Source organism: Silurus meridionalis, chromosome 25, assembly GCF_014805685.1.
Source record: "Silurus meridionalis isolate SWU-2019-XX chromosome 25, ASM1480568v1, whole genome shotgun sequence".
In the NCBI taxonomy this organism is placed as follows: Eukaryota; Metazoa; Chordata; class Actinopteri; order Siluriformes; family Siluridae; genus Silurus; species Silurus meridionalis.
In genome coordinates this window covers 6,554,414-6,576,272 of record NC_060908.1, presented here as the reverse complement: position 1 = coordinate 6,576,272, position 21,859 = coordinate 6,554,414, and the positions used below count along the sequence as shown (strand labels likewise).

General features: G+C 38.3%; 1 protein-coding gene across 2 annotated transcripts in view; it reads right to left on the bottom strand.

Moving 5' to 3' along the window:
- Positions 1 to 3,737: 3,737 nt before the first annotated feature.
- LOC124379386 (E3 ubiquitin-protein ligase RNF43) overlaps positions 3,738 to 21,859 on the bottom strand; it is a 98,491-nt gene continuing 80,369 nt past the window's right edge. Inside the window, exons 3-9 of one of the 2 annotated variants that reach the window (XM_046839710.1) lie at positions 9,790 to 9,864; positions 9,566 to 9,697; positions 9,357 to 9,458; positions 8,047 to 8,220; positions 7,737 to 7,839; positions 6,090 to 7,547; positions 3,738 to 5,816 (exon numbers count right to left, since the gene is read on the bottom strand). In XM_046839710.1, the coding sequence (XP_046695666.1) occupies positions 5,791 to 5,816; positions 6,090 to 7,547; positions 7,737 to 7,839; positions 8,047 to 8,220; positions 9,357 to 9,458; positions 9,566 to 9,697; positions 9,790 to 9,864 (2,070 nt within the window). In that variant the 3' untranslated portion in view covers positions 3,738 to 5,790. The remainder of the gene's footprint in view (positions 5,817 to 6,089; positions 7,548 to 7,736; positions 7,840 to 8,046; positions 8,221 to 9,356; positions 9,459 to 9,565; positions 9,698 to 9,789; positions 9,865 to 21,859) is intronic. The other variant, XM_046839711.1, reaches the window with a different exon arrangement.

Sequence of the window (21,859 nt, the reverse complement as noted above, 5' to 3'; positions counted from 1 at the left end):
TGTGTCATTTATTGCATGCCATGTAGAGACTAAAGATGTGTTGCAAGCATATTGGTTTTTTATCAAACAACCATTCAGTACAGTATGTTGATTTAGCTGAGAAAATGCTGAAAGTCCAGTTTGGCACCAAATGTTTACTCTGTCAGGTCAGTTTGTGAAACACGGTGATCCAAAAAACCTAGTTACTCTAAATCATCTATCAGTGAATGAAGAAAATAGGTCATAGGTTGCTTTACTTTATGTTAAAATGTCCCTAAGTATTACATTTAATTGTCTGAGGACTTTACAACAGGGTCATTTTAAATTATGCCCAAACGTATAATCTATACAGAATTCAGAGAATAATATTTTTGAAAATGTATTTTAAGTGCTGTTGAATTCTCAAATCTGATTGGTAAAATACATTTTTAAATTAAATTTTTAAACCTGTATGGCTCAGAGATTATTTGAAAACTTAGCAAGTCACATTTATATTAAAAAGTATGGTTTCTATTATCACATTATTAACTGAGGCATCCTGAGGTCGCACCAGCTCTAGTCACGTCCCACCTCATGAAGACTGTGGATCTTTATCTTAAACATCCCGAACCATCTAGAGACGTACCAGCGCCATTTGGATTCCACTTCATGTAGAGTTTGGACATTGGAACTCTTTGTGTGTTTGAAGGCTCTGGCATGGAGAAGTTGGTGTTGGATCAATGATGATCTCAAATGTTGAGCTATTTTATGAGTTGCTCAGTAGCTTCTGATTCCACAACGTCAACTGACTGTATAAAGGACATTATTCACAATCTTACATTCCGGTGCTTATGTTAGTTCTCACTCTCCAGTGTTCTGTATTGTTTAAAGACTATAATCACACTCTTGATATCACCCAAATGAGGATGGGTTCCCCTTTTGAGTCTGGTTCCTCTCAAGGTTTCTTCCTCTTAACATCTAAGCGAGTTTTTCCTTGCCACAGTCGCCATGGCTGCTCATCAGGAATAAATACACATTGTTCACCTTAATTCTTAAATTCTATAACGCTGCTTTGAGACAATGTCTATTGTGAAAAGCGCTATAGAAATAAACTTGACTTGACTTGACTATAGTATCGGTTCATTCACAGATCTTGGCTTGGATTCCCTTTTGAGTCTGGTTCCTCCAAAGATTCTTTCTAATGCCATCTCAGGGATTTTTCCTTACCACAGTCGCTATTAGCCTGCTCATTAGGGACAAACTTACAATGAAAAGGAGCAAAATTATATATTCTTTTTTTACTGCTTCATCTGTTTAAAGCTGCTTTGAGACAATGTACATTGTTAAAAATGATATATGAAAATGGATTGAATTCACTGTTTATAGCTGTTATATTACAGAGTGGATGTTCCACAATGTTAAAATTACAACGTGTGTCAGTGTTCTCAAATTACTGTAATATAAAGAGGAGTTAAAGCTTCAGAACATGTGGTCACAAAACAAATTAATTTCAGGGTGGCAACAGAAAGACCACACACCAGGGTACAGCACTCTCCATAACAGCATGCTTCACTGAGTATACTTAATACATCCATTTACAGAAAATCTGCTGTAATGTTATAATGGTTTGAACTTTCATTTTAGGGAAAAATGTTCAATTCAGCATCCTTAGTGGTTCTTCCATTTGCCTGTTTGGGGCAAGTCTTACAGGTTATATGTAAAGTTCCATGACCATTTTCTAATTTTAGTGGCATTATTACAAAAGTGAAATAAAACTGGTATGAGAAGTCATTAATCTGCACAAAATACCCCATAATACTTCCACATTTTCATTGCCATCATTGCTACTGTCTTGCTCATTAGAGATAAAGTAATAGGCACAAATTAATTTTTTTTTTATTTAAAATGCAGTATTTTCTTATCCTACACTATATCATCAAGAATATTGGGATATCTGCCTTTTCCAGAAATATGTGGTCATTTTCCCTTCACTTGGACAACTAGGAGACCCAAACCTGACAATGCCCCAAGCACAAAGGCAGCTCTTTGAAGATATGGTTTACATGGGTTCGAATGTAAGTTCTTGAGTGGCCTGCTATAGAGCTCTGACTTCACCTCTATTAAACACCTTTGGGATGAATTTTGAACACTAATTGCACCCCAGGCCTCCTTACTCTACATCAGAACCTGACTCTACAAAAACCTTTGTGGCTGAATCAGCAAAAATCTCCACAATCACACTCCAAAATCTCCAAATCTCAGAAAAGTGGTGATTATCATGACAAAAAATGGGGACAAAATATATAATTGAATGTTTTAAAAGCACATAATTTTAAATCATTTTTATTTGTATAGCGCTTTTAACAATGAACATTGTCTCAAAGCAGCTTTACACAGATAATGTGGTGATAAAAAAATGAATATGTTCTTTATAAGTAAGTTTGTCCCTGATGAGCAAAAACTCTCCGAGATGGCATAAGGAAGAAACCTTGAGAGGAACCAGACTTAAGAGGAAACCCATCCTCATCTGGGTTGAACCGAATGTCCATTTATTGCAGATATACGATATTGGGGGGTACAGTGATGGTGATCAACATAGGAACCTTAGGTAAGGTACAAACCTTTATGCATATTGTGTTTTTATTTCTGTAAAACTAAATATTTTTGGCTATGGAACAAAAAGTCTGAAATCTCTATCCTGAGAATACAGTCTGCAAAGTAAAACATGGTGGTGGGAGACTTATGTTGACTTTCTTCTAGGTTGCTTTTCTGATTGGTCCTCTGTTCACCCGTGATGCATTTTTATGAATAATGTTCTGTAAATTTGAGACGATGAAGACAGTGAATAAAAAAATGTATACTACATAAAGCATATAGCACCTGAAAGAGATGTAAAGTACAGTATACATACCTTTGCTTATCCCTCAGGACATCATGCATCTGCTAAAGCACAAACATCTGAAAAAACCTCAGTAACACAAGTTGCATCTTTTTATTTAAAAATAATTTATTTGCATATAATTGGAATGATGCTAAGTTGATACATCTATGATGGCAGTCGTAAGTTTCATAAAGATAAAAAAAAAGGGAAAAAATGACATTTTTCATTTTCATATATTTCAAATATATTAGTAAATAAATATATTAGTGACATTACCATATTGATTTTTTTTATTATATAAAAAAATGTCTATTATATATAAAATACAACACTTTATCTCATTAATGTTTTTCTTTCTTTCTCTCTCTTTTTTTACACAAAATATTGAAAATATACTGGCATATCCCTCCTGGATTTTTTCTGGAGGGAGTTTGCTCTATTCAAAAGGCAGTTTCAGCTCATTGGGCATCAGAAAAAAGCGAGCAAATAAATGAAAGTAAAAAAATAAAAATAAACAAAAGAGAAAGAAAATTCATCCTTTAGTGTTCAATGACATTTCGTTGCTTTATATGATCTTTCCCAGTACTGGTGGCTACATAATGCTTAGCTTGTTTTGCTTCAGGTTTCACTCTTACATTTTGTTTTGTTTTTTACTTTTTTTCCAAAGTGCTGCATGTGAAATTGTAAATTTAAGACAAAGCCTGCAATGAAAGATCGTTCCGGCAGACATGACACTGAATGTAAAGGCAACGCAGATGTGCAAAGCAGGTCTTTTGTAAAGGCAGGTTCATGGTAATTCAAGGCACAAAGTAAGGTTTATTTGACAACATGACTGCATGAGACAATCAAACAGCTGTCTGACGTATTTCGTATCCTTTTCTTTTTTAATTATTATTATTTACTATTTCATTCTTAACTTTAAATAAGTCTCTCTCTCTCTAAATATCTCCATTTGAAATGAATAAGATCAATAGTGGTTTCATTTCTTAAAAAAAATTAAATAATAATAACAACCCTCAAGGTTTAATTCAATGGTTTATCTATATACAACAATGACCTGATGTACGATTTTATGAATTAAAGTTTTAACCTTTTAAAAAGGTGACAATCGAACCCCCCTTTGTAGCCAGGCTCACCTTGAAAGAGGAAATGAAAATTTGAAATTTTTGCATGTGAAAAAGTACAGGGCAAAAAAAAACAAAGTCAACAAAAAGTAAAGACATGGCAAATTTGAATCATAATAATCATTTTGGCATAAAAATCATGTTGATTATTTGACAACTGTCAGTGTTTTTCTATATTTAATAATAGACATTGCCTGCTGGTTATGAAAATGGATAATGACTGCAACATGCTGTTCAGGTATTCTAAATAGAACATACTGTAATATATATTTCCAAGGAAAAATGCATACCGACTTCAGAAGGAACACTGAATAGAGCATTGTGAAATGATGAAAACATTGAAAATCTTGTAGTAAGTCAAAAAAAAAAAAAAAGAGAGGCACCTTCGGCAAGCTTGCAGGCCGTTTTTGAAATGATCCATATCCGTACGCGAGTCATACACGAGGTAAAGGGTCAGAGGTAAAAGCATGTACTTATGGGTAATCTAGTGCTTCCTCAGCCCAAGCTGAATGACAAGAAGTCATAAAAATGACCAAAAGTAGGTTCTGAAATCCTTGCCAACCGTAAAGTTTTCAGTCACTTTGCTTCTTTATAGCCGAAAACACAAACAGGACATAAAATACAAAAAAAAAAAAAAAAAAAAGTGACACAAACAACAGCTGCCTTTCTCAAGTTAATGAGCACAAGACCCGAAACCTAAATGACCTCCAAACAGTCACTGAACTTTTTTTTTTTTTTTTTTCAGGAGACATTATGTAAAGCACTCGATCTTTTACTTATCAGAAGTAAACAGAGAGGGTGCCATGCAAGAGCTTTACTTTTGAAGTACCGTGATGTGAACAGGACTTTTCTGATTATCTGAGGTAGGTTGGAGAGAGAAAGAAAGATAGAAAAAAGAGAGAGAGAGAGTGAGAGAGAAAAAGAGATAAAGAAAGAGAGGCGCTTGTTTCATGTGCAGCACGAACAGTGAATGACATCATGATGATATCATATGTTGGGGTGTGTTCAGTGTTCTGCAAAGATAAGATCAAATGAGTAAAAGGGTGCCAATGGGTCTAATTCCTAGTTCTAGTAGCAGACAGGATGTTACATCATATGGGGGATAAAAGTATTGCCTGTAACGGCTATACAAAATCACCATGGGTATTATTTTTCTTCAATAACATAATATTCTCTTGTTTTCTGAAGACAGGGGTCTGCATCTGCTACCCCAACTTGCAGTAAAACATGGAGGTAACTGAGGAATTCAGGGACTCTTTTTGCTCTAATTAAATATCTAATGGTTTCTGAAACAAAACAAAAAAAAATGTGGGATCAGTCATGTTCACACTTTTGTGAAGGTTTATCCAGCATCCCCCGGTTCACTGAGTAATGCAGGGTAAACATGAAAACGAAAAATTCAGAACCTTGGGTTATAAGTACATAATACATCAACAGTACCATTAACCATCAATTACAACCTGCTGGAATTGAGTTTTAACTAACATACTCTTATCAAAATGTTGATTTGACTCTTAGAGAATCCTCTAGTAAAAGGTTTCAATAAAAAAAACGACAGGAAACAAGCGAAATAAAATCCCTTTCAAAATCTAAAAACAAAACCATCTAAAGAACAATTTTTTTCCAAGAGCATCAGACGTAGTTACAAAACAACAGTGGGAACGGAGCAATGCTGAGACATGATGCCTGTCTTGAGATGTGGAATTATTTGGAAGACTGTGACAAAAGTGGGTGAGTGAAAGACAAAAAGAGAAGAAGAGACGACCAGTTTGTTTGTCCATGTCGGCTCTTGTGTAGCAGCGTGAGGTTTGGGGATGGAGAGAGTTCTCATACACCAGACTCTTCCTCTGATCCTATACAGAGTAAAACAAGACACAAGCACTCTTTAGAACCGGACGGCTCACAGGTACGGTACTTAAAGTTTTACATAGGGTTTAAGACAACCGCTATATTTAACATGAAATTAGTATTTCAGAGCATAATAATTAATATTTTGTTTAATTTTTTTAATGTATTTCACTTAATTCACTCAGTAATTTATTATCTGGTTTTTATTTATCTAATTATTATTTGTACTATACTACTTAAGAGCTTAATATCTGTACATCAAACAAAATAAAACTCACCCTGATTATTGCGTACACTTTGGCAGTAGAGACAGATGTCTGTGGGCAGCTCGTGCCCAGCACTGTGATGCCCTCTGCACAGAGGTGTGTCCAATACAGTGCCGGTCCCTATTAGCTGTGGCTCAGAGTGAGCCTGTTGCACCTGCTTTTGCCACCCCCTTCGTGCCCCCCTGCAGCAGGGCCACTCTGACAGCCCGCCTGAGTCCAGGATTACTGGTACGGGCAGCAGTGTGGATGTTGCACCCAAAGGAGGGGGGCAGCAGTAACCTGCAGGACTTTGCCCATAGTGAATGTGGATGCTGCAATCATCCTGTAAATTAACTCTTTGATGGAAGTGCACAGCGGTCATGGGTGGGACAGAAGCTTCCAGACTGCAGGGGGTATTTTTTTGGCAGTGTGGGTGCCCTGGGTGGCAGCAGGCTGGTGCAGGGTTCAGCACTGAGGTGGCAGGCAAGGAAGAACTGGGGGATGGAGGAGCTGGGTCCCGATCCTCCATTCCACCAGGTGGTCCACACCTGTCTATAGAGTCCGTTTTGGGGCAATGGCAGGCAACATGAGCCCCCTGACACAAAGTTGAGTCTTTACTCATAGGAGAATTGCCTGCTGCTTCTCCTCCCGCAGTCCCTTGATCTTCATCAGAGCCTCGTCCTGGTCCTTGGCTGGGCTCGCCCTCTTCGTAATAGTGGTGTCTGTGTCTATGGTAGTGCACATGGCTGAATACAGCCTGTTGCTGCTGTGGTTCTTCAAATCCATGTCCTCCATTAGTCTGATTAACTCCTGAATCTAGAGATCGAGGCCTGATACTACCTGTCGGACCTTCAGAACCGGCACTGTGGTAGACAAATGGGTCATACTCGCTGCTGAGTGAACTACGAAAGGTGGAGCAGCTGCCATAGACACCCTGCAAGCTTACGTCGGTGCAGTTGAGCACTGAGTCACTGGATGAGCCGTGGCATGGGCCTGAACTTGAGTCACTGCCAGGTCCTTCAGGGAAGTAGCCACTGCGCTCCGTGCCATAGCTGGCCCCCGAACAGCTGCCCTCATCCTGGCACCCCTGAGACCCTCCGTGACGGAGGTTTTGGTGATGGTTTTGATGTCGTGTCCGGTTAGCATGGCAGTGATGGCACGGACGACGTGGCGATGTATAGTGGTGCCCAACGTTGCGGCAGCTGTGCCGAGGTCGGGCACGGTGCCCTTCAGCGGAAAGATGATAGCTGCAGCTCGTGCTTAAGAAGCGAGTGTGGTAGGATGGGGAGCCACCATAGGCTCCCAGCTGGGGATAGGGTCCCGAAAGGGTGCGAGGGTAATTCGGTCGTAGAGAGAAAGGAATAGGGTGCTGGGGAAAAGAATGAGAAGCTGAGTAATGTTGTGGGTGTGGGTGAAGAAAAGCCTGGCTGTGCTCTGGACGAGGATGTCCTCGAGTTCTCTGAGGCCGACGGCCACTTGGCTCTGAACCTGCTTAAAAACAAGCCTTTGATTAGGAAAAAAGCAGTGGTATAGCCAAGTGTGATGCACTGTACATTCACTACTCTTCTAAAAAAAAAATAGATATGCTACTGAGCTCTTTTTTTCATTTTCATTTGTCGTTTATTAATCGTTGCATGTTTTCATGATTTTTTCTTTGTCAGTTATTCTGGTACTTTTTACCCATTATGTTGTGCATGCAAAGTGGACAGGTCCGGTGCTGAAGCAGCCAAGGGTCGACACACTCCTTATGGAACTCATGTGCACATGAGATGATTCTCAGGTCCTTAGAAGGTGGAGAGAAGAAACATCAGAAATCCTGTTTATCATGGACAAACCTCCATGGATGCACTTGTTGAATTAATGCAGTTACTTGTTTGTATTATGAACATCTGCTGGATTGCATTCCTGATTTCAAATTCTGCTACATTTCTATATATTTATATCTATCTTCAATATACTTTTTCCTCTCTTTCTCGATTTCTTCCCTTACCTGTCCATCCAGAAACTCCTCGAGGCAGATGGCACACATAGGCCCAGAGCTGGAACTGCTGTTTGACCCTTGGCCACCACGTGAATGATGGGATCCTCCCGAGCAGCCCTGAGAGCTGTAAGTACGTGTCTCCAGCCTGCTAATAGCCCGCATGGTCTGCTGGTGCACCGAGTCCTGAGAGCCAGGTAAGAAAGCAAGGATTCAAATTGAGGTGCCATAGAAGCTTACAAAATCTCTTATGCTGTATAACAGGAAATGGCATAGGAGTTAAAATAATGCTATAATTAATACAATTCTTCAAACATACAAACCATTCAAATTTGTAGTATTGGCAACTTAATGCTATACTCCTTTTATGCTTAAATTGTATTATAATTGTGGATTATTTACACGGTTACTTAAAAAATTCACTGCACTGATCTAGTGAAAATGCCAAAGGTGTTATGGTGCATGTGCACTTGCAAATTTTGTAGCTGCGTACTGCTGCCTCACCACCTTTTACTTGCCAGTGGGTGGGTGTTTTTATGACATTTACATGGATTTGATTACAAGTTCACTATTGCTATTCAGATGGACTGTTTTGCATAAAGCTTTACCAAATGGTTTAACTACATTTCACTGCATCATGTACTGGAAGATGTGACACAATGTGGCACAATACATCTCAATTTTGCCTTTTTTGACTGCATTAACTACAAATAAGGCACTGCGGCCCTACAAACATTTTAGAGCAGTGCCTGATAAATTACCATAATAATAGCAACAGGGCACAAATGTGTAAAAAAACAGCTTTGTCACAAAAAATATAAACACTAAAACATTCCTATTCAGGTCTTATGGCCTTTGATATTACTTTTTGATTTGACTCAAACATTATGCAGAATTTTATTTGGATTTAACATGGACTTTGATGTGAACACTGGATTAGACTTGTTTTTTGGATTAGACATGCAGTTTGGAATTAACGTGAACTCTAGATTAGACGTGGATATTTTCTTTGGGTTTAATTTTTATTAATTTTTTTTATTTGGCTGTCGCTCCTAAATTAACATTGGATTTGACTAGGTTTTGATTTTGGAATTTGCTTAAACAGTGTACTTAGTAATTGGAATTTCCTGGGGTATGATATTGGACTTGACTTGAATTTAAAGGTTGGCTTGCACATGACTGAATTTGTTTTGAGTAAGACTTGAACCTTGGATTTGACTTGGATGTGAAGGAGAAATGGCTTACTAAATTGGACTTGGAGCTAAACGACTCCACAAATCAAGTGTAGGCAAATCATGTGTGCAAAAAATTGACATGCTTACCCAAGTTCGGTTAGACCTGCAGCGAGAGCGAAAGGCAAAGATCATAATGATTGACAGCACAACCAAGACGACTGTCAAGAGGATTCCCACTTCATATTGAGGCTAGACCAGGGGACAAAACAAGGAGGTCAAAGTGAACACTCTTTGTTTCCATTCTCGTTGTGTATGTATGCACATGTGTGTGTGTGTGTGTGTGTGTGCATGCTCACCCATTTTGGTGTCTCCATCATGAAGTTGATCTCGACCTTGGCCTCCTCATTCTTATTGACCAGTCTCATCAGCTCCTCAGCATCTGCTGCCTTCACCATCACCACTGGCTTCTTCAGGTAGCCAGAGTTCAACTGTGTGACAGAGTGTGAGGAACACATTTATGCACTGTCCATTCAGGCTAGCGACTTTAGCAATTTCATCGCCCGCATACACACTCACTTACCTCATTAGCAGCGTGAACATTGTCAGTGATGTCAAAAATGACAGCCTGAGCTCCCCTGTTTAGCGCCAGCTGAGCCTGAAAGGAAAAGAAAGAAAAAAAGAAGAAATCAGTTAAACAATGGTGTTTAAATATTACAGTTGCCACTAGAGGGTAGCATAACCACACGCCATGGCATCAGTGTTAAAGTCTGGTCATTACACAATCTCATATCCCTCACACACAAGTGACCTTGTGTGTAACATACTGTCTTTTTTGAACTGGTGTGTGTGCTGAATCATTCAGCTTTGTTATCCCAGCTACCTCAACCCTACATTTAAGAAATAAAAGAGATACACCCGCAAAAACAAAACATGAAAAGTGTAAGAATTTGCATATGCACCAAGGACTGGAGGGGAAAAAAACTCTAGCCAATACAAACATACACCTGCTTTTGAGTCATTATAAATGTCAAAACACAGAAACACAATGTAGATGAAACGCTTCTGAGATAATTCACGTCTAACAAGCACGCAGTCCCTCACTTCCTTCCACAGTGGACCCAAACTGTTACACCTCATATCACACTCTCCCCATACTGTCTGCTTTTCTTCTTTGTTCTCTTTCAAAGAATCAGATTTATAGCTCTGAACTCACAAACAACACACCTGAATCAATTGAGCATATCTGAAAAAGTCTAAAGACGTCTTTTTTTTTTTTTTCTTCAAGACACTACACAACCAGAAAATAGGCACTGGAGCTTAGTTGTATTTCAGTATGCTTTTGTACCTCAAGTGAAAGGAACACAGAACGGATTTCAAGTGTGCACACCCTGAGGATAAAAATGGAGAATTCAAAGAAACCAAATGAATACCTACCAAACACTACGCCCTCAGACAGAGCATTTTAGTCATTCTGAACCGAGTTACTGTATGTGCGACTTAAGTTTGCATAAATTCTTTTCAGACATCATCTTGCAATTGTGCAGTCTGTCTTTATCTTCATGTGACATCGTATTACATTTGACAGCAAGTAAAAAGTCACATCCTGCATCAAAAATATATGCAGGTGATTTACAAATCCCAAATGGTTCACCCAGTAAATGAACCCTGTATGTTTCCCTGTGTATTCTCTATTAATGCAACTGTTGGACTTATATATTAATAGTAGAACTGACACATATTAAATTTATTAAATTGTTCTGTTCACTATGAATGAATATATATACTCATCAAGATTTTCTCATAAGTTTTTATTTCAATAACCTATAAATATTCACTATTTAAAAATAAATGTTTATTACTAGTTTTAGATTATGTGTAATGTAATTCATAATCAGACTAAGCAGTCCTTTGTAATGGTCTAAATCTAAAACACTGTCCTTTCTCCATGTGTATTGTTAAGAGTTTAAGATGAGACCGCTGGCATGTGTCGCTTTCTTTTGTGGTTTATCCATTTTGTCTTTTATTTCAGCCTTTGCTCCCACTCATTTTGAGGAAGGAGAAGCGGCTAAATGACCACAACTTCAAAATGTACTTGTTTTCTTACCATAAGGGGAACATTTGATGCCTGCAACATAAGAAAGAGTGGCCGCACAAGAGCGCGCACACACACACATGCGCACACACACAGGAGGACCATTCAGGATTCCAACCACAGTTTCCTACTGATGGAGCAGCAAAAACCATTTAAAGATCAAACCCAACGTTTCACCTCATTACACTCCGCTATTAATCAAGCACATTTTCAGCACGAGAACTGCCTCCAAGCAAAACTAACATTATCCTTACGTGACACTAGATTTATTCATTGACAGACATCTAAAAAAATTTCCATCGGCGGTGGTTCCAATCCAGGATCTGGAATTTTCAAGGGTTAAAGCACTTGCTCAAGGCGCTACTGGGTTTTCTGGGAAACTTAACCGCTGCGTCCCTGCTTTTACCATTCCTGCTCACTTCACTGGGCCAAAGGCTTATTTATTCTCAAACACTAATATAATCCCGCTGGGAAAATTATATTGACATTAAAGTTGATCAGAGGGCGATGATTATTTTGCTAAAACCGCATTCAATCATTTCTATTAGTGTTTACACACATGAATGAAGCCTACAGTGTAATTCACACAACAATTGGATGGTAAATGAAAGGCAGGAGGTTTTATGGATAGATGAGTCCAAATTTGACATTTCTAACAGAGTAAGACTGTGAAACAACAGGAGAGAAGATGTAAGAAGACTGCCTCACATTCACAGTCATATACACAACATACACTGGACAACATGGCTGCCATTTCATGATGAAGACTAATTGGAACAAGCATGTGTCTCCTAAAAACAATAAAAGAGCAACCTTTCACAGGCAGTGTACTTGCCATTAGTTTCTAACAGTAGTAAACTATTTTAATAAATACATAAAAAAATGGTTAGTTAAATGTCAAGGAAAACATGAATAAAGTGTTCAAAATTATTATTTATTAAAGAAAAAATGAGTTCATTTTTGGAGGTTGGTAGAGGCTGAAAAAGCTTAGCTGTCCCCTCTGGGCTTCTGTACACACACACACACACATACACACTCACACACACAAAACCGCTGCGCTCCAACAGCTGTGGGAGGCCTGAGGGTGCGGCTGATCACAGAAGCGTACATACTCACACATACAGGAACAACAGTACTTTCGCATATTTAATTTTATTGCTAAAATCTATCATTTTTAATGACCGTGTCCTGGCAGGTGCTGAATATTGTCAATAAACGTGTGAGAATTCAAAGGATAAGAACCAGGCTTACTCTTCATCCAAATGTGAATCTCTACCATAAAAATCATTTCTATTCCTTTCAAGATTGTGGACCTTTAAAGAAGTAGATGCCGACCCCGCAAACATCCTGAACCATCTAGAGACGTACCATGATGATTGCAAATGTTGTTGTGCTATTTTATGAGTTGCTCAGTAGCTCCTAGTTTTATAACCACAAATGACTGTAAAAGACTGTAGAAAGATCATTACTCATAATCTTACATTCCAGTGCTCATGTTAGTTCTCACTCTCCAGTGTTCTGTATTGTTTAAAGACTATAATCACAGTCTTGATGTCACCCAAATGAGGATGGGTTCCCCTTTTGAGTCTGGTTCCTCTCAAGGTTTCTTCCTCATAACATCTAAGGAAATTTTTCTTGCCACAGTCGCCACAGCTACTCATCAGGGATAAATACACATCATTCACCTTAACTGTTAATTTCTGTAAAGCTGCTTTGAGACATTGTCTGTTGTGAAAAGTGTTATAGAAATAAGCTTAACTTGACTTGACTAGTTACAATGAAACGGACAACAGCAGCTCATCATAATATATAACCTTTTGCAATAGATACTTCTATCACTGAAGGCAAAATCCTGTAGAGCTTAATTCACAAATGCCTTTGACAAAAGCATGTATGGCAGTGGTCTGTTGGTATTTTTCATATTATCTGTCATGTTAAACCCATCAATTCATTGTACCATTATTACAAAGTATAATGTGTTATTGTCAGGGTGTGAGCAAAATAGGAGGCATAAGCCGGAGTACAGCTCGCTCGGGTTTTAATAGCAAGAGTGAGGGAGAGAGATACACACAAGCACACCCACACATTCACAGACGCACACGGCAGTCCTTCAGTTGAGTAAATCCGAGGTGCGTTTGAGGAGAAGCGTAGCTGATCTGAGATGCGCACGGAGGAGAAGCGCAGCCGGTACGGGATTGTGAAGTCCGAACGGGACGGACGCATAGAGTCCTGTGTGAAACCCGGAACACAAAAGCATGCAGCACGTAAAGTCCAACACATACAATAACGAACGGGGATTGGGAGTGAATGAGGAGCTTATATAGAAGCGGGGTGGAGTGATGATGAACCCCAGGTGAGCGTGATTATGCCTGGAGCTCCAGAGAGAGTGGAGGCATGAGTGATGATGAGCTCCAGGTGAGCGTGATTACACCTGGAGCTCTAGGGAGAGCGGAGGCATAGAGAGCCACCAAAGGGGGCGTGGCAGGTGGATCCCTGACAGTTATAACTACCAGAATCAGTATATCCAAACCACATTAATTACAAAAATCGATTAAATGTAAAGTAAATGGAAAAATATAATTGTTTAAATATGTCAGACCCCATTTGGATAATAGATATGTGTATGTAACTGTGTGTGTGTGTGTGTGTGCACGTGTTTCACATTTAATATTTAGTTTTCTTAAAATATGACCTACTTATTAAGAACTTTTCTACTTATTTCAACATTCTTATTTCAACATTTAACATAGGTCTTCATTTCTCCCAGCCGTTATTCAATTACTCCCTTTATATGTAAAATTGTGAGGATTTTGTTCTTTTAAGGAAAATTCTTGAAGCTGGGCATGCTGAAAACAAATCTTATTTCGGTAAGGAGTAAGTAGCCACAGTGACACTGTGGCATTGTTGTGTATGTTTTCAAGTTTAATAATTATAATAAAAAAAGACTAAACAAACTTACAGTCCACCACTTCATAAGGGATTTTCCTGAGCGATTTTAATTATGTTCCGCACCTAAAAAGGACTGCACACGTGCACACGAACCAAAAGCCCTGTACCGAATGCATTTTGGTATGAATGCGTTTACCATTACACCCCTAGTACTGATGAATGAATGGTTTGTCTAACAGTATGTAGAACGTATCTGCACATGGGCACAGGGTTAGTACAGGTCAAGGTCAAGTCAAGTCAAGTCAAGAAGCTTTTATTGTCATCTCAACCATATATAGCTGATGCAGTACACAGTAAAATGAAACAACGTTCCTCCAGAACCCTGATTCTACATACAACAACAATCACAAGATTGTGAAAACATGTGAGAACAGGTCAGATTTCTTTTTTTTTTTTTAAGTAAGGGCAGCTCAGACCACTATTATGTCACAACGTGGGAAAAGTCACTAGTTTGGTCAGAAGATACTTGTGGCAATTGAGAAAAGAGTAGAAAAGTGTGTACTAAGTAAGTGTTGGGAAGGGTATAATAAAGATCATGCTCAAACTGTGATTTTCAGTTCTTCATTGAAATTACTCAACTTAGTCTACTTTTTTTTAGCAACACAACCCTGAAGTTATTTTTTTTGCCACTTCTTAAACACTTTGATTGACTTTGTGGGGTTTAACCACAACAAGTTCGCATAGCACAGTTAGGCTCCCATTATAAGTCATCTTAGAGTAAACAGAGCTTTATGTTTTTTTCTCAGCACAGTAAAGGGAAATGTATAAAAACATCTCGTAATTTCTACAATTCTGTAGGAGAGAACATGAGGAAAAATTCATGGATATTCCAAAAGTGCGAATTGATGATGTCAATTGATGATTGATGATTTCTTATGCTGTAAAATTTCTAATTATCTATTACCCTTCTTCTTCTTTCGGTTTCTCCATTAGGCGTCACCACAGCCTCTCCATCCGTCTCCATACCCACCTGTCCTTTACATCTGCCTTTTTCACCCCAACTACCTGCATGTCTTTCCTCACCACATCCATAAACCTCCTCTTTGGCCTTCCTCTTTTCCTCCTTCCTGGTGGCTCCATCCTCAGCATTCTCCTACCAATATACCCTATGTCCCTCCTCTGCACATGTCCAAACCATCTCAATCCCGCCTTGTCTTCAAAACATCCTACATGCGCTGTCCCTCTAATAAACTCATTTCTAATAATGATCTGTTATCCTTATTATTGGAAATATCTAATACTATTAACTGAAATTCTAATAAATAGTTCTGATTTGTTTTATATTACAGCAAATTGCCAATCACCGATTATCTTTTAATTTGTGTAATTAAAAATTATGCATAACCTCGTCTGAAGTCTGCTGCAAGTCAGAAAACTGCACCTGAGAATTTCAAGATTATTCAAATACGATGCCTCCCTACAGACACTCACACCATATTCTACTTATTTAACCATATAGAGCTTTATATTTTGTGATATAAATGTGGAGTGACGACAATACATGTATAAGAACAAGTACGTTAAACATAAACCTTGTGGCTAACACTATCTTCAGAGCTGCTGTTAAAGAAAATAAATCAACAACTTCTGACCAATCAGTTTCAAGAAATCAGCAGCACTCTGGTATAAAACATTTCCGTATAACAATAAATGGATTAGTATAATCAAATATTATTTCAGGTCTGAAGAATGTGTGTGTGTGTGTGTGTGTGTGTGTGTTTGTGTGTGTGTGTGAGAGAGAAAGAGAGAGAGAGACAGAGAGAGAGAGAGAGAGAGAGAGAGAGAGAGAGAGAGAGAGAGAGAGTGAGTGTGCATTTGTTTTACAGTTTTTTATTTTCTCTGGCTTGTCTGTAGTTATTTCTAGGCAATCAAAAGCAAACTGCCCAGTTCGGATCCTTGCTGTGCGTAAAAAGGTCAAGTCTAAATCCCTCACACACAGTCACGCTAGAAAAATAACGTGTGAACTGGTGTGTGTTTTCCGGAGCTCTGAACTCTGAGGGTGTGCATAGCTTGGTTTTGGAGGTCCATGTCGCCTTAGCTAGGACAGCAGGAGGGAGAAATGGATGGAGGGTGTGTTAAAGAGGGTAATAACAGGGCTGCGGGTTGACTAGACCACTTCAGAAGCAGGAAACATTCCTACAGGCCTGTCATTTCCTTAATAGTCCTGGTGTGCTGGATTACACACACACATTATTAGACAAAATGGGAGATCATACTGTCCACTGTAAAAGAGATCTCTTGGAGGTTACATTTGCAGTGCGTAGTTGAAGATTTAGCCAAAAGCCAAAAAAACCTTTTTTCTCTACCTGTACACTTTTGTTAAGCCTGTGCTCACACTGGCCTCAGATTCCTGTTTTTGACTGACAGGCTTGTAGCCCAATGTCTGCTCATGTTTACACATATAATGGTCTCTGGGTTGTTTTTGTGATCATCAAACCTGTAATGAGAGGCTATTTAAGTTTCCGTCAGGTTCAACCTGGCCATTTCCCTTTGACCTCTCTATCAGCAAGTTTTTTCCACCCGCACAACTGGTGCTTACTCCATTTTTTATTTTATTTTCTGAAATAATCAACCCAGCACCCGGCCCCGACAACTACGCCACAGGCACATCACTGCGAACACATTTTTTCCTCATTCTGATGTTTAAACAATAACTGAAGCCAATATGATTGGCTGACTGGATAACAAAGCAGGTGTACTAGTGTTCCTACTAAAGTGGTCAATGAGTGTGTGTGTGTCCACAAATTTACAAATACAGACACTCTGAACTTTACGAACATTCGCGGATACGAGCAAACATGCCCTCAAAGTGAAATTTGTTCGGAGTCGAAAAAATGGGAAACGGAGGAGAGCCGCCGCGAGCTACTTGTCGACCGTAGGAAGTCTACATGATGCGCACTGGACTCACTCCAGTTTCTTTTTTATTACTTAATTCAATATATTGTATACAGTATGCGTAGTCAATAACAAACATAGTAACAACTTACGAACAAATTCATGCTACGAACGGTCGTTCAGAACGTAACTCGTTCGTAAAGTGGGGAGCGTCTGTACATACATGCATGCATAGTCAGGAAAGCCCAGAGATTGTTTGTGTTCCTTTTGCTTTTTTGCCTCTTTCTCTCTGTCTCTCTCTTTCTTTTTTTCCTCACACCTATTCACCTTCACTTTGGCACAGATTTGAAATGCAAAGTACAAGGTGACAGAAAAGGCCACAGTCGTCTGGTTATCGGCGCTTCAGTAGACATCAAAGGGTTACCATTGGTGACGAGGCAGATAAAACCAGGGAGCACTTAGACCTTCCTCCCTCATGCACACACACACACACACACACACACACACACACACACACACACACACACATACAAACACTGCTGGTACTGTTCAACTTTTTAAACTGCAGGGAAGTTCACAAATACCTATGTTTACACACACAGTAATAATGTAGTTTGTGGAACAATGTGTGATGTCTAGCAATAGCGAAAGAAACAGAAATATTGGTAAATCATGTGATGCTACAAGAGGCTGTGTGCATCATGGAAAATCTATAAACGATTGTATTTTGTGCAATAATGAAGTAAATATGTAGAACCGTACAACATGGCACAACAGCAGCAAACTAAATTTCTATAAAAAAAATAATAATAATAAAAAAATTCCTAAAACAATACCCTACAGTGACAACATGAAAGATGTTTGTTTACATTTCTGCAAATTTATTTAAAATAGAAAACAAAATAAATCACATGTACATAAGTATTCACAGCCTTTGCTCAATACTTTGTTTAAGTCTGGGCTCTGGTTAGCCCACTCAAGGACCTTCACAGAGTCGTCCCGTAGCTACTCCTTTGTTATCTTGGCTGTGCGATTAGAGTTGTGTCCTGTTGGAAGATGAACCGTCGCCAGGTCCAGAGCATTCTGGAGCAGGTTTTCATCAATGATGTCTCTGTACATTGCTGCATTCATCTTTCCCTCGATCTTGACAAGTCCCCCAGTTCCTGCCGCTAAAAAACATCCACACAGCATGATGCCGCCACCACCAGGCTTCACTGTAGGGATGGTACTGGCCAGCTAATGAGCGGTGCCTGGTTTCCTCCAGACATGACGCTTTATTAATGATTGTTATTAACTAATATTTAGTTACTGCTTCTGTCCCAAATCCACAATCACGTGAAATGTTAATGATAATGCTACGTTTAAAATTAGATGCCTCTGCGCTATTCTACTGTTACATAAATCTTTTTATTTGGGTTAAAAAGGAATTATCAACCAAGCCATCCATGATGCAGGCAGTCAAGGCTAACAATGGCAAAGACATGCCCAACCACTAGCAATACTCTAATCAGAAAAAGGAAAAACAAAACCAAGAAACTTGAGTCAGGATGTCCTGTGTAAATTCAGGCCTACAGCAAAGTTATCTGAGATCATCTTTATATTGAACAATAGTTCAACATTGTAACTGTTGCATAGAACAACACAGTATCAATTGATATTAGTTCAGCAATAGATGCACAACTACTGTTCCACCTCCAAGCAAGTAAAAATCCTTTTTATGATATTTATAGAACTAAATCGTTTAGCTTAACCCACTGCTGATCTCCTAAAGCAGTATAGACAACCTCAAGCTTTTTACTCAGAACATATCTGCTAAGTCCACCTAAGTGGATAACAAGAAATACTTTGTTAAGTCTTTATAAATAAAGTAAGATCATTTGAAAAGGGTTTACACCTGTGTTGGTTTATAAGCCATGTGTGTAAAACTCATTAGTTTAATTGTAATTCCTGCTAAATATAAAGGATAGCTTGGCCGTTAAGATGTTGGACTTTTGAGCAGAAAGTCATGAGTTCAAATCTTACCTCAACCAAGCTGCCACTGCTGGGCCTCTGAGCAAGTCCTTAACCCTCAACTGCTCAGTTGTATAAATGAGATAATTGTAATTTAAAAAGGGTGTCTCATGCTGTAAATGCAAAGGTGGACAAAACAAAAAGATGTACTTACTTTTTCACACATGCCTTCTTCATTTTGTCTTTTTTTCTACGATAAATAATGGCACGGTGTAACATATGTGGTGGTCATGCGAGGCTGAATTTACCTTATTCCAGGACGTTGATTTTTTAATATGTTCATAGAGGGTGTGTTGTTTTTTCACATGACTGTACATAACAACAATTGAGTTGTTCTGTACAACATAATTTTATTCTCACCTATCTATAAAAAAAGAAAAAATATTCAAGTTAGGAGCCTCCCATTGTCTTTAAGCTCTCATTAAGCTCTTGTCTCTTATCAGCTCCTTAATGCACATTGTCTCAGATGGACAGGAGCACCTATTCTGCCACCACTCAAGAAACACAGACCAAAGGAAAGCCACATCCTGGTTTTTCACTTTCTACAGTTTACAATGCCTTTCTAGAAGGACCTGACATCAGTACATGAGAAATGTAAAATCTCAGAGAAATGCATGCAGAGCTCTCGAAAGTCCACAAACGCACGGATTATCTACTAGGAATAACTTTAACATGGACCAAATTGGTATATTACCGACATCTTGCCTGTATTTGGGAATGTGACCTAACCTTAATGCAAATGTAAAGTGACAGACATAGAGTTCTTCTGAGGTTTTTAAAATGAGACATGATATCCCATGAGGAACTGCTCTAGGCCCTTTTCCTGTTCCCGCTTCATAGTGAGCCAATGTATACGCCAAAGCCATGTCATTTTAAAACATAGTCAACTTTTCCTTCTACACTGTTGACAATTATATATATATATATATATATATATATATATATATATATATATATATATATATATATATATAATATCTCACAACAATGACACATAATGAAAAGGTGTGATAAAAGTGTGACTCTGAATGACACTACATTACATATACAATAAGGTTCCTGAGTTCATCCTAGAACCTGATTAATCTATTCCTGCCTAATATTCAAAGCAAACATAATCTCTAAAACATAATTTTTTATCCTTTTATAAAAGCCATTTTGGACAGAAAGTTAAAACAAAACATCAAAAATAATACTGAGAGACTAGTTCAAGACTCGAAACAATAACAAAGCTTTATAACATTTACAGCGCATTAAGTTCTACTTTAATACATTCTTCTCTTATCTGGCTAATCTGGTTTGTCTTCAGGTGATCTCATAGACTGCCCCAAGCAACTTCACTCAGCTGGAGAAGAGGGTTTCTTTAAACTTTCTCCAGAAGTGACAACAGAAGCTGTTAAGTCTGTCTTGTACTCAAAGCTATATAACTAGAAAATCTGATATGTCAATTAGTCACACAGTTCTGATCAGGTAGGTAAAAGGAACGGGTAGGTTTTCCTTATATATTTTCCTCATATTCAAATCAACCATTGGTGCGTGCTTATTAATATTAATAGTGTTAATGTTTCCGTTGTTGGGTGTCCCAGGTTATTTCATATCTAATCTAAATCCTTAAGTCTAAATCATGCCCTTCAGTTTTGTTTTTTGTTTTTTTAGACAAAAGCACTTTCTGTCTCAAACCGAGTGCTATACACAATTACATTATTATATACACTATTTTGAAATGATCTATCAGAACTACATTTTAATTAAAGATGTATTTCACTGCACCCATTCTCCTGCACATACAGACACATGGTGAGATCAGACAGTCAAAAGAGTTTACGTTTTCCTTATAATGAAATTATAGATTGCATGTACATGTACATCAAACATTGATAATTGCTTATTTATAGCATCATTTTTTTCTTAGCATAATGTTGCCAGAACTTTTCAAGGTTTATCTGTGGTGCTGGTCCAATATTTCATATCCAGTCTTCATAATCTAATCCTTAAATCTAATCCATGTCTAAGACATTGTTTCACATAAAGCACTTTCTGGCTGAAACCGAGTACCAACATACCTTTTTAAGGAAAATGTTTTCTACTGTTACATTGAGAGTACCCTTACTCCACAGAAACTCTTACCATGGGGTTATGCTTGTGGTCTTGCAATTTATGTTTTCATTTTATAGTAGTGAGGAACACCATGTTTTTTGGAATTTTAAGCAAGCTATTATACATTAAAATGTACTTGAGTAAAAGTTTTAAAAAGAAAATATTTGGATAAAGTACAGTAGCGTGACTGTCCACCACTGGTGGTGGTAGTAGTAGCAGTAGTACACAGATGTGTATCCGCATAAACACATTCTTTCTCCCTGCTGTGGAAGTTAATTGGCTCAACTTCCTGGGATTTTCTGTAGTAGATAATGTCTGATTGGGCATCCTGTTTTTTTGTTTTTTTCTCCTGACATGCTCAACCAAAAAATCTAAATTATACCTCAGGACCTTTGCTTAAACAGAGGCTCTCCTACATTTCTTTCACACTCCTATGGTTTGCAGACCCATCAGCAGTAAGGAACATATATAATAGATGCTTTTACTCTATTCTTGAGTTTTTAGACATTATGCAGGGACAGCACTGAGTCTCTATAGACCACCCTGCCTTTTTGAATTGACCTAAGATTACTTATGTCATATGAGCCTAGTCTACAGTAATAACTCACACACACTGCAGAGCTACTTCGGCACCACCACAAAGTGGCAGACTGAGGAAGTTGAAAGA